This window comes from Siniperca chuatsi, linkage group LG9, assembly GCF_020085105.1.
Source record: "Siniperca chuatsi isolate FFG_IHB_CAS linkage group LG9, ASM2008510v1, whole genome shotgun sequence".
Lineage (NCBI taxonomy): Eukaryota > Metazoa > Chordata > Actinopteri > Centrarchiformes > Sinipercidae > Siniperca > Siniperca chuatsi.
Window position 1 is genome coordinate 6,227,029 of NC_058050.1, and position 13,520 is coordinate 6,240,548.

The following is a 13,520-nucleotide window of genomic DNA, read 5'->3' on the forward strand; positions in this document are numbered from 1 at the left end:
CACTGTTTGTCACACAGATTCAGACATCCTTTGTCCTGTTTGAGGAAATGTATACACTAGGGTGCTGGTGTCTCTGGTTCCATGTGTGGTATACAAACCGGCAAAAAGGTGAAAATGGATATTTTCTTGAAAGAGGATGTCACACATGTAAGTGAATTTAAGAGAACAACTGATTGGCCTAGGGACGTGGAACAGCTGAAAAATAGCTGTATTTAAAGAGGAAACAGAGCACATAAAGTTTTATTCAGAACTTCATTCAAATTTTGATAAATTCAAACTGTGCCAGTGAACACTACCCAATTTTCTTCATTGTCAAACAGTATGTTTTGGCCAGTGTCCCCAAAACGTCAATAATATTGACTCTTTACCTCTATTAACAGGGCCAGTATTTATCAAACTATGAAGAACCAACTTAGGGAAAAAAAAGTTGTTCTGACTGTGAGACTGTGACACATTTATCAAGCAACTTACTCCTACTTACAAAGTGTAAGAATAACATTTAAGTGATCACATGACTGATCACATGTATGCTCTGAGCAATAACCAATCAAAGACAGATTTACCCTACATCCACCCAGTTGTTCATTCTTTTAAGAAAATCCATATATTTTACTCAGTGATATGTTTTTCTGCGAAAACAGATGTGATTTTGTGTGTGAAATCCTTAATACATCCAGTAGCAATTCACATGTGGAATTAAAAGCAATCTAATATATTTATAGTATATAATTAGGGATTAAATAGGTAAATGGCTGAAATGGAAACAAAAAGAAAACCAAACTAGAGCAGGGAGGAAAGTCTGACGGTGCATGATGTACATCAGAGAAATCATGGTAAGGAGGATTGAATACCACATGAACAAGTGAAAACAATGAAGATCAATGGGAAGTCATTGCAAACCCTATTCTGGGTTATACATATTGATTTAGATAATGTGTTATCACCAATGATATTTTGTACAATCACTCCAAAACATCTCTCAGAGGGTATGTGTTCATCCCTGTTTCTGCACTGCAGCCATCTAAGATCTATTTTAACTAACTTAAGAGACCTCTGGAGCTCTTTTCTCTTCTTTAGAGCTTTTTTAAGTTGTAAGAAAATTAATAAATAGCTTAAACTCGTAAATGTATTTTTATTTTTATCTTTCACTTAAGTCAAAAATTTCACTTTTAGCAAATACAGGCCCAGGTCATTATTAACCCTAACCCTCTACGAAAGGCTCCAAACAGAACTTAAAGACACTATTTTCAAGGGATAATATATAACATTTATTGTACATAATTATATAGAGAAAGTCCATCACATCTTTACCTTTAAGGCAAAAGCAGACTGAAGCTGTTTTCTCTTCTGTCATTGATCACTACCACTGTAGGTGCTAATCAAACAATGTTGGTGAGAATCCCTATAAATTAGTCTGATGGGGATGATAAATTGCCTTGCAGCCAAACGTGTCCTGTAGGAAAGATTAACTACTTTTTTTGGCAGAAAATTTACTACTGCTGCCAATGTCAAAGACAGATGTTTATTTTGTGTTTGTGCCAGTTACAATGAGTTTTCAAGATGAATGGAAATGCTAAATAATGACTCCAAAGATTAATACCACATCTCTGTTGAAGTCCTGTGACAAGCAATAACAATTGAAATCTTCTTGTCTTCTCTCTTACCATTTTAATGTGAAAAGTATTAGCCTACTTTGCAGCTGCGGAGTCAAAACTGTGTATAAAGCATGGTTAAGGGAAGATTTTAGCATTTATATAAATAACTTTTTTGGTCCTGTGGTCGTTGTCTGAAGGCGTGTCAATAGGCCTTTTTCACATTGGACATTTTGACATGTCACAGTAGTAAACAGGTGTAAATGATAAAATAATGATGTCTGATTTCATTGAGCTGCTTTGGTTTCAGGATCCTTGTATTGTGCATGCTGCCTCACTGTCATTCTTGGACACTTTAATAATACAGAGCCATTGTTAATGTTATTAGTGATACCTGTGCTTTTGCTACTATGATATGTGTCTGCTGTGAAAAAGACCTATTACTGCACAGGTGTGTTACATTAGGAATTTTATTGAAAGTAAGGGACTACGGAGACTGGTAAAAAAAAAAAAAAGCTATACTTTTATTTTGAGAATGGAGCAGAGCCCTTTCTTTCCTCTTATTTATGGATTGATGCAGAAATTATCCCCTAATCCCCCATGTCCCCATGAGAATATGTGTCCCCTTCCCCCTAACTCTGTTTTCATATATTTAAAATGTGTGGAAAGCTGGATAGACTGAGAAGACTCTGGGTTGAATTGGATTCCAGACCCCAGCTGCACTTGCAGCTGCTGGTTTTGACCACAAGGTGGCGGCCACACCTCAACCAAACCAAAGGCAGCCGCTGCACTGTGCTGCCTTCAAATGTCCCTCTGAAGCTGTGAAGTGCAGAGGTAATGAATAGTGATGGGAATTACGGCTCTTTGAAAGGAGCCGGTTCTTATGACTCCGTTCATTTCGGAGAGCAGGCACTTTCGGTTACTTTCGGTTACTTTCTTATTTGTTGCAAGAAATAAATATGCGAGATTCTTCATCTGCAAAGTTGGATATCTCATGAATAACTATCCTAGTTGTATAACAAAAACAATAACAATAATTGTGCAACTCTATACAGACATATACAGTATCTTTCAATTAAATTTGTATGATATAATATGTAACAAAAAATATGTCTGCTCTGTTCAAAAGTGTCATTTGTTGTCATGCCTTTCTTTTTCTCAGAAGGAGCCGGCTCCCATCGTTCACTAAAAGGAGCCGACTCAGAGAGCCGACTCGTTTGCGAGCAACACATCAGTAGTGATGATAGCCTACACATTTCAAGCGTTTTTGGTTGAAAACAACGCCAAAAAGTACAAATGTAGTCTTTTGACATCAGCCTGAACACAGGTGCGCTGTGTTTGAAGCAGGAACAGAAGGAAGACAACATGCATGTCAGACATGTAAGTACATGTAACGTTAAATTAGCCCAGAGTTGCTGCCTTTATTTCCTTTTCAATTAACTGTATGCTGAACACAGCTGCAGTCAATTCCCCTTTAATACTTGTGACAGTTAGATCAAACAGAGACTAAAAATTTCTTAGATATGTTTCACCCTAAATAACTCGACAACTTAAACTTCTTGTAAACGATAACATTAGCACTTCTACCTCCACCAGACGTGTTAACAACGCTGGGTCGTACTATTTGTCCCACGTCACCCAAAGGCAGCATACTCCGGCTCAGGGCGCCATTTTGGCTCCACAGCTTCTCTCCTTGATGCAGTTCCTGTGTTTGGTCATGTGCATCGCAAATCCAGCATCGCATGATTTTCCCTTTTTTAGAAATGTGAATTAGGCTAGTTGTAGTCAAGCAGAGTCCAACTTTAATGTTTATTGTGAATGTACTGAATGGGGATGTCTGTTCCCCGGCAGCTGTCAGAGAAGCTAGTAATAAGCTTGTTTTTAACATGTCTGTAAGAGTTTTGAGAGCCAAAACATTCATTTGTTACAGATGTTATACCCTACATATATGGAAGATAACCTGTGGACTTAATCACCTGTAGTAATTAAAACACTCTAGCCTACAATGTTGCCACAGAGACTTAAATCTGTTACCTTAATTTCTAAATGGGCCCATTAACCTGTGAAGTATTGTAAAAAATAATTATATTTAATTTGTACAGAATAGGCTGTATTAAAATAAGAAGTAATGTATAATGTACAAGCCAAGCTCTTTCACAATAGTAAGTAAATTACGGTATGTAAAAGTCATAAACTACCTTTGGGGCATTACACACACACACACACACACACTACTGTAGCCACTACACTGTAGCTTGAAGCAGTACAGTGAATTTACACTCACTGCAACATTATTATAATATCTTTTTTTCCAAGAAGCGAGCACTAACTGTAAAATGCACAGTCTAAAGATAGGCTATAGATATTGAGAAACGTGTGCGCCCACACGCACACACAGAAACACGCACACATGCGCGCGCGTGCTCAGTCCTCCACCCCTTCTCTCTCTCTCTCTCTCTCTCTCTCTCTCTCTCTCTCTCTCACTCACACACTCACACACACACTCACTCGTGTTTCACCCTCACACCTCAGAAGCAGCGTGCAAATAAACACACACGCGCGCGCACACATGCACACACACACACACACACATACACATACACATACACACACATATTTCTGCATCCTGTATTTTTTTTATGCACCGGGAACCGGGCGCTTTATAAACGGTCGTGGATTATGATGCCAGCGGAATATGGCCTCTCCTTCGGCTCCAACTGTGAATAGCACTATATCGCGTGTTTTTTAATTTTTATTTTTCAGATTCATTTCTAATTTGGTTCCCAGTTACTTCTGAGCACCGAGAGACCGCCGAGACGCAAAGCCTACGTTCAATGCCGTTGGAACATGTCCTATGTTCCCTTTCAAGGTAAGACAGAGCAGATATTTTATATTTATTGCCCTCCACTGCATCTTTCTTTTCTATCCTCCTCCCCCGTTCCTCACCATCCTCTCTCTCTCTTTTCTCTCTCTCTCTCTCTCTCTCTCTCTCTCTCTCTCTCTCTCTGTCCCTCTCTTCTCCCTCTGTCTCTCTGGCACTATCATATGCAATAGGCATATCGAAAAGCACCATAGCCGACAGGTGCATAGGAATAGCCTAGAGTGCCTTCTAGATAGATGCCCCCACACACACGTACGCACAGACACACAAGGATCCAGCACAGCGTGTGTCCGTATAGACCTGTGCATGCGGCAATTATAGTATTGTAATAAGGTATGCATGTGTACTGGTGTCACGGTCTACTCTTGCGAGTGCATTCCTCCGTTTGAGAGCAGCTGCTCAGCGTTGATGGGAAATAAATGCTGTAATATTCCTAAAATATTCCTATAATAATCCTATGGTGTTATAGAGTACATATGGTACTCATAAGGAGTTTATGGCGACAAGATAATACTTGTTTGTGGTATCTCTGTCATATATTATGAGGTTTATACTGCCCTTATCATACTTAATGGTTTTATTATATTTGGTGTAAAATTCCAATAATATTCTTATAAGCACTCAGTGTAGTATAATGAGTTTAGAGTGTGCTTTTAATACTTATATTTTTATCTCCCATGAAATATTTCTATTGGGACTTGTAGTTTTCTGTAATGTAGTATCTTATGAAATATATTTGGCATTTTGTCAATAGCCTGAATGGACTGTATCCTGGCTCCTGCAAAAACTTTGGCTAACTAAAATATGTAGATGACCAGAATAAGAGGCTACTTCATTCTTGCTGGTCTTTTATTCCCCCATACTCGAGTGTGAGTGGGTGAAAGGCGCTTCAGTGTACGGTAAAGGCAGATTCCCCTTGGTATCATTGCACTGCAACTGTGACTAATGCTATATGTGAGCAGGCGTGCTGCAGTGAGCTGCCTCAAATCTATCCAGTCGAAATGTTCAATTTGCAGTGTGTGTGTGTGTGTGTGTGATTAGAGGGGCTAATTTGGACAAAGCGAGGTCCTCAAACATGATGGCCAGAGTCAGACCGGAGTGAGATGGAACACCCAGCGCAAAGTTTGGAGGAACCTTGAAGGATTGGGGGTGTCGTGGTTTATGTGAGTACCTGTTATCAAGGAGGGTATAGATGCCAAAAACTGTAGGGATGGGGAGCATGAGTGTGAGTAGATGTGAATGTGTGTGTGTGTGTGTGTGTGTGTGTGTGAGACAGAGAGAGAGAAAGAGAGCGGCAGTGTAGTTAGTGTGTGGGTTCAGGAGAGAGTGGAGGTGTACTGCATGTGACTGTTAGGGTGAGAGAGAGTGATGTTTTATGTGTGGATACAAGCACACACTCACAGACCTGTAACCCCTTGTAGAACAATATGGGTTCCACCAAAATGGAGACTAGTCTCGACCTGAAAAACTAAACTCTCAGCTCCTGGACTTCACCGTGACCCTGGAGTCATCATCTGAGCTGCACATGAAAAGACAGCCCAAATTTAACTGTGGCAGCCTGCTCGGCTCCTTTTCACTCTGCTTTTTATTCCCTCAGAGCAAATCAGATAATGGCCAAAATGCCCTCTTGTGCAAGTGCAGCTATAGAAGTTGGTTGCATAATGTTGGTAAGATGCTCTGCCACTGTGTGTGTGTGTGTGTGTGTGTGTGTGTGTGTAAGCCCACTCTGGGAGTCATTGCCAGGAAATTGTGAGCACAGTGCTGCACCTTCAAAACCTGCCAGCGATGGCACTGAGTACTCTTTCTCTGTGATCGCACAGTGGTGTTTCATTTTAGACATTGTTTTCAGAGCTAAGCAGTGTTTAGTCTTATCCAATTTGGTACAACTGCTGAGGGTTTAGCCGTAAACTGGATTGTAAGGCATATCAATATGGAGATACACCAATCTGCAGTTACGTTTTAACTTCATGATTACAGTAATATTATTACAAATTGTACCCTCAATGAAGATGACACCTGTAAACCTGCTTATTTTCTAGCATTATATACTCTATATTATTTATAGTGTAAAATCTAAACGTCCCCATATATGTCCCCTTAAATGTATGTATATGTTAAAAATCAGAAATGTATTAGTGCCACAACTATTAGTCGCTGAACAGGAAATTAATCAACACATATTTTTGACAGTAATTATATATGGAAATAAGTTAGCAAGTTGAAACATTTACTGGTTCCAGCATCTAAATTGTGAGAATTTGCTGGTTTTCTCACTTTTATATCATCGTTAATTGGTTTTTGGACTGTTGATTGGGCAAGACAAGCCATTTGAAGACAACACCTTGGGATTTAGGAAATTGTGATGTGCACTGTTTTCTGATATTTTATAGACCAAAGGAAAAATAGTCAATTGTGAAAATAATAGAAAGTTGCAGCCCTTGTATGTATTTTGGCCAACCAGCTCAGTACACTCTAGACAGATACTCTCTCAATCTCTCCTGTCTACCTATACATTAGAAGCTCCATGGTTACTCGAAGTGATTATGTAACACTGTGTGATATTTATTGCTGCACAGTGACTCAACATCTACAGATAAAATATGTGGTAAGATGGCTGATATTAGTGTGACATTGATTTGTGATGAGATATGGATCCACATCACGAGAGGGGGGGAACCCTCAACGATCTTGCAGATATATTTGAGCCCACATTGACGAGTGTGTTAAGCTAATGTACCAGGCAAGCCATTTGCAGTCATGCCAAGTACCGGCTCACATGAACAGGCAGTTAGTGGGAGGCAGGCAGCAGCAGCAGCAGAGATAGGCCTTCCTATCTTGGCTAAATCTTTTTCCTCCCTCATTCTCTCTCTTAAACTCACACCTCCTTTCAGTCTATCTCTTTCTCCTTCTTTTCCTTTCTCTCTCTCTAGCTCTCTCTCTCCTCCGCTGTGGTCGACCCCCCTCATGCTGAACCTCCCACACACACATATATACCACACACACACACACATGCCCTTCTACCCCCTCACGGTCTCTTCTCTCTCTCTCCCTCTTTTCCCATCTCTACAATGGCTGTATCCATGAGTGCAGATGGACACTATGGAAGCAAGCAGCCAGCCACTGAGCTATCCTTGGCCTTGTCGATTTTACAGTAGTTTGATACAGCAGCTCCTGTCAAGCATGGCCATAGTTAAAGAGACAGCGCACCACCAATGCACTGCAGCACTCCTCTTCTCCCTCCTTCTCTTTCCCTCTTTCTCCCATGTGACATAAGGGACTGTCTTACACCCCTCCACTACTCAGGCTGTGCCAAGAACCATCATCTGTTAGGCTATTACTGTACTGCATGCGCGAAATTCATCTAGCCCTGTGCACTAGATGATCTGTCAAAAGAGAGCCCATTCATTCTCCAGTGGGGCGCTGAGTGTATTGGAGATGCGTTTGCGGCGGCTTTTTCAAGTGTTGTGTCGAATTAGTGGTCGGTGATGAGCATTCGGGAGAAGTGATTTGCTTTTAATCACACATGTAGGGCTGAATTCTCCAGCCGGAGAGCTTCTCGGCTGGTGTTGAGAGATCTTTAGTGATCTGATGTTTCGCGAATCAAAGAACCCCCTGTACAAGTTCAGGGACGTTTTAAATTTGGTTGGCCGAATCCCCTCCAGATGTGTCAAGTCAGGACATTTAAATGTCACACCAGACTGTGTTTTCAGCTTTTTCAAGTATCCCCAAAGCTTTCTGGTCAAAGACATGCAATGATGTCAAGATATTGAGGAAATATCACTCATGTCATTATTCTGGCACGCAGATAGGAAGTGAATCAGTGTTCATCAGGCCTTCATTTAAATGCACTCACATAATATTTTACATATTCATCAGCATGTGCAAGGATCCAATGAATAAGTACATAGGGTGGTGCATAGCAGTCGCTTACTAAGCTTGTTTAAACGCATATTATCTGGCAGACACTTCAAGGTCTTTGATACTCTGGAGGGCTATCAATATCTGACCTCGGCAGCATAAAATATGTCTATATTAAACCAGGAACTGTGACCATGTAGATCCACTGATAATCTAACAAGTGGAAGTACTGATGCCCTAGTCGAGATCTGAACATGATGTGACATTCTACTGGAGATTCATTCTTTATCACCATTGGGGCCTTCTGTATTCTGGGTCCCAATAGTGTAGTATGTCATCTGCATATAGTGTGAGGTAGGCCGCTTTTTCAATCTTGCACAAACATTAATATCTTACTTTGCGGAGTGTTCGTGGAAGGCTCTGCATGGTTTATTTTTGGAAAAGAATGAATTAAACCTTAGTCCAGATGTGGCCACTCTCTCTGTCCTTTTGTTCAGTATCAATAGATTGAGTTCAGTCTTTAGCTCATCCTTTTTTTTAATCTGTTTCCCAACACTAAGCTAGCTTTAGTAAAGAATGCCCAGACTCTTTTCCTGAGCCTTTGGTGCATTAATGATACTCGGGAAATCTACATGGGGGCTGCTGAAACTGGGAGGAGTGGCTTTTTAGTATCAGCTACACTTTGGGTGGGTGGGTAATTCAATTCTGCTGCAAAGCCTGAGTGGAATGACTCAATGGGTCTGTGCAGAGAGAGAATGCCATGGCTTTTGATTGATCTTGTCAGGATTCACTCACAGCAAAAAGGTCAGGATGAGCTGCCTCCTCTCTCCTGAGCCAATCAGTGGGCTGCCAATCTGTGATAATGATCTCCCTCTGGATATGGTTGGCTCATAAGGTTTGCAGGCATGATGTCATCCAATCCCATGGATGCCCATGATTCAGAACTGTGAGGTTTTAGTCAAATACCCAAGGCAGGGTGAGAACTTACTGTACATATGTCAGTAGTATGAGTCATGGGGTGACCAATGAATGGACTATTTTTTTAGACATGAATTCATGGCATGAAGGGATATTATTTAGTCCTTCATTCAAAGGTACGTGTTGAGGTTTTCTCTAAGTTACACCCTGATGCCTAGTAAAATTATTTAATTGTAAGATATTGAACTATTGTGTCTAGAGGTTTTTTTCTACAGTTGTACTGTATTTCCCAGTAAAACTTTTCAAACTGAGATGACTTCACAAAGTGTACTTTCTGCCAAGTGATAAGTATTGTAATTAGATTAAAGTATTTATTAAATATAATATGAAACCCATATTTGTTTCGCATATTTTGTGCTATGGCTGAAAAAGCCTATGTTAAATAGAGTTGTGCATAGTTAAAAATATATACAGTACGCTGGGTGGATTTTACTATTTCCTTTGACATGCGCACTTAAAGTAGTAGGCTACATTTCAAGTACCTTGTGGGCCAGTAAAATAAGGGCCGCTACTACAGCCTGTAAAATAATGGCCTCTGAAATTAATAGAAAAAAAACATCTCCGTGCACTGAAGCCTGAAGCTGGATTAAACATCAGTGTCAGGCTATCAATCTCTGAATGAGGAATACAGCGCTCTCTGCTCCGTCTAGTATTCGGCACACACTGAACAAGACTATACTGCACTGTTGGGCTGTTTAATCAGGCACCAGTAGAGCACTTCATTTCAGGCATTTTTCTACTTTTACCTCTGTGTATGTGTACGTGTATATGTTTGCTTATATAAGTTTTGTATTTGTACATTTTTAAAGTGCATGTTTGGTTATATGTCTGAGGCTGAAAGGCTTCAGTTCAGTAGAGGGAAGCAGTAATATCAGGTTATGGAAATTATTGTACAGTACCAGCTCGGCTGAACCAAGTAGGCATTCAGCTTTGGAATAAGTGTGAAACATATGACCTTCACTTAACAATGGGAATATTCAGTATTATAGGAGTACATTTTCGGACTCAAATGACGAACATTGATTTTTACAGTTGACCATATTAGTGCAAGTAAACATGTATCACAATGTTGAGAAAACAGTACTAAAGTTATCAGCTCTCTTTAACATTGTTGCTAGCAGCATGATAACCCACCTCTGTCCCCTTAAATATTTGCATTTTTTGTAATCAAATACATAGATGTTAATTGCTCTATTCTAAAAATACAGCATTTTTTTGAGCAGCAAGGAGGCAATTTTGGGCACAATGCCATGGCAACATGTAAAAATTCTGGTGAGACTGGTAAAATATCAATGAATGTTTTATTTTTACTTACTTATAATTACACAAGGTGTTAGAATGAAAGCATTTCATGACAAAACTGTTGAGAAGTGAGAACCTGAAAATAAAAGGATTGCCATTTTCAGGAAATGTCACTAACTGTATGGTTCCAGGGAAACTTTTATTGTGTGAGATAGGTGTGTATAGCTTGCAATCTGAAATGCATACTTGAAAGTGCACACAACGGGGAGTAGGTAAAGTATTCACCACTACAGCTGAAACGATTAGTTGATTAATCGATTAGCTAATAAGGCAATTGACAGAAAATTTATCTGCAACTATTTCTTTTCTCTGTTTTATATCATTGTAAATTATACATTGTTGGTTGGAAAAAAACAGACATTTCAAGAAGTCTCCTTGGGCTCTGGGAAATTATGATGGGCATTTTTCACTATTTTCTGACATTTTATGAACCAAACAATTAATTGATTAATTGATAAAATTGACAGATGAATCAACAATGAAATGATAGTTGCAGCCCTATTCACCAAATTAATTGACTTGAACAAAATAGCTGTATGCATTTTCTGCACCCAAGTTTCATTTAGTTTGGACAGCGGCAGGTTCAGTCGAGAGGCAACATGTCGATACATTTAATTGGTCACTGTAAAATCGTACTCATGTCCAAAAGAGTATTCCACTGCACTTAATGTGTTCATGAAAGTAACCACCACAGGTTTGGTAGTTTAGGGGTTTACACTATCGCCTCACAGCAAGAAGACCCAGGTTTGATCCTTGGCTTTTCCTGTGCGGAGTTTGCACGTTTGTGTGGGTTTTCTCTGGTTTCCTCCCACATTGCAAAGATGTGCAAGTCAGTTAGAGTGGAGACTCTAAATTGCCTGTAGGTATGAATGTGAGCTTGAGTGGATGTCTGCCTATCTGTGTTCAACCTGTGATGGACTGGCGACCTGCCCAATGTCCTGCCATCCGCCCAGTGCATGCTGGGATAGGCTGTAGCCCCAGGTGTGCCAGAAAAGGATTAAGTGGGCAGAGAAATTGAATGAATAAATGATTAACCAGATGCATCTTTCTCTTCATTAAAATATCAAATAAAGAAATAGAATATTTTAAGCATTAACAGTATGTGGGTTTTTGTGATTCTCTGTGTTCATGCTCATGTTCTGTGCCTGAAACTGACTTCAGACATTTTAGGATGTAAACCATTTTAGAGCCTAAACAATTAATCAATTAATCGATCTACAGAAAATTTAATATTATCAATAAAAGGTCCAGTGTGTAACATTTATGAGGAGTTATTGGCAGAAATGCCATATAATATCTCTTTATTTATTTATGTTTTCAGTAGTGTATAATCACCTGAAAATAAGAATCATTGTGTTTCTGTTACCTTAGAATAAGCCGTTTATATCTACAGAGGAAGCGGGTCCCCTTCCACGGAGGTCACCATGTTGCACTGCAATGTTTCTACAGTAGCCCAGAACGGACAAACCAAACACTGGCTCTAGATAGGGCCATTTGTGTTTTTTGCGAGTTTCGCGGCTTACACTGCAATTTCACCGCTAGATGGCACTAAATCCTACACACTGGACCTTTAATTATTTTATTGATTTTTTTTTTCTAGCAAAAAGGCCAAACATTCCCTAGTTCCAGCCTTTCGTCTTTGTCTTATGTGATAGCCAATTGAATTGCTTTGGACTGTTAGTCAGACAAAAAGAAATTCGAAACAATAAACTTTAGCTTTGGGACAATGTGATGGACATTTTTCACAATTTTCTGTTTGTTAGACCATTACGATTAATCAGCAGATTAATCAATAATGAAAAAAATCGTTAGTTGCAGCCCTAAACCATTTTCTGTTAGTGTGTGTTACATGAGGCAGCCAGCAGTGATCTGGGCTGTGGCTATCAAGTTTAGAGAAGCAGTCATAGAGCACGATAAACAAAGTACAGCAAAGCTAAATATGCAGCAGCTGCTTCTTCATTATCAATGGTGGCTCTATGGATGTCTCAGCATCAGGCTAGGTTCAATTTCAATGTACATAGCTTATTAAAATAACTGAAAAGTGTTGGGGTGTAAACTTTGGTCAGAAGCAGGCAGTACCAACAGTACAACTGCTGTATAAAGACAGAGCTGCATATTTTAGCTTGATCTGTAGTTGTATTCTACAGAGATTTACTTGTTTTCCCCTGCAATCTAGTACAATTGTTAAAAAGTAGCTTAATGACACAAGTTAATACTGTGAATTTGGATTTTCGGTTTGTGAATTCATATGTAAGATTACAGAATATATTTGGAATATGACTATCAGGACTGAAGACCACAACTGCGTGTTTACTCAATGTATGAGTTTTGCAAAAAAAACAAAAACAAAATAAATCCTTATTTAAAGATCATCATTCAACATGAACAGAAGGTAGAGTAACTATTTTGTGTCAAGCAAGGACTTTAGTTACCCTCTGGCCTTTATAAGTGTCATGCTTTGCTTTATTTTCACAATTAATCATTTTGTAAGTGTAGATCTGACTTGGAAATGAATCTCTTCTTGTGCTTATGTTGTGAGCAGCCTCCAACATTTAAAAGTCCTCTATTACCATTTGAAAGGTTTTACAATCAGATATGTTTTTTTAAATAGATTACGTAGGTTGTGCCTCGATTTCAGATGTAGATTAGAGCAATTCGTTACCCAAGAGTTTCACAAGATTGATAATGTTCACTATATTTGTCTGCATGCCCATGTGTGTATGTGGTTGTGCCTCTGTGTGTGTATTCATGTCATTGTGTGTAATATGTGTGTAGTGGTGTTTTACCTCCACTCAAAAAGGACCGCATAAAGGTTAGCAGGCTCACTCAACAGCTGATGGTAAATTTAGCCTCCTTTTCACACAGTCCCACACTCGATTTGAGTATTTTTCCTACTGTATCAGACCATA

At 39.4% G+C, this 13,520-nt stretch overlaps 1 protein-coding gene across 1 annotated transcript in view; it reads left to right on the forward strand.

Annotated features, from left to right (window-relative positions):
* Positions 1-4,106: 4,106 nt before the first annotated feature.
* Positions 4,107-13,520, forward strand: part of syngap1b (synaptic Ras GTPase activating protein 1b) — a 137,765-nt gene continuing 128,351 nt past the window's right edge. The window contains 1 exon segment of the mRNA XM_044207783.1: positions 4,107-4,461. Within this exon segment, the coding sequence (XP_044063718.1) occupies positions 4,440-4,461 (22 nt within the window). The 5' untranslated portion in view covers positions 4,107-4,439.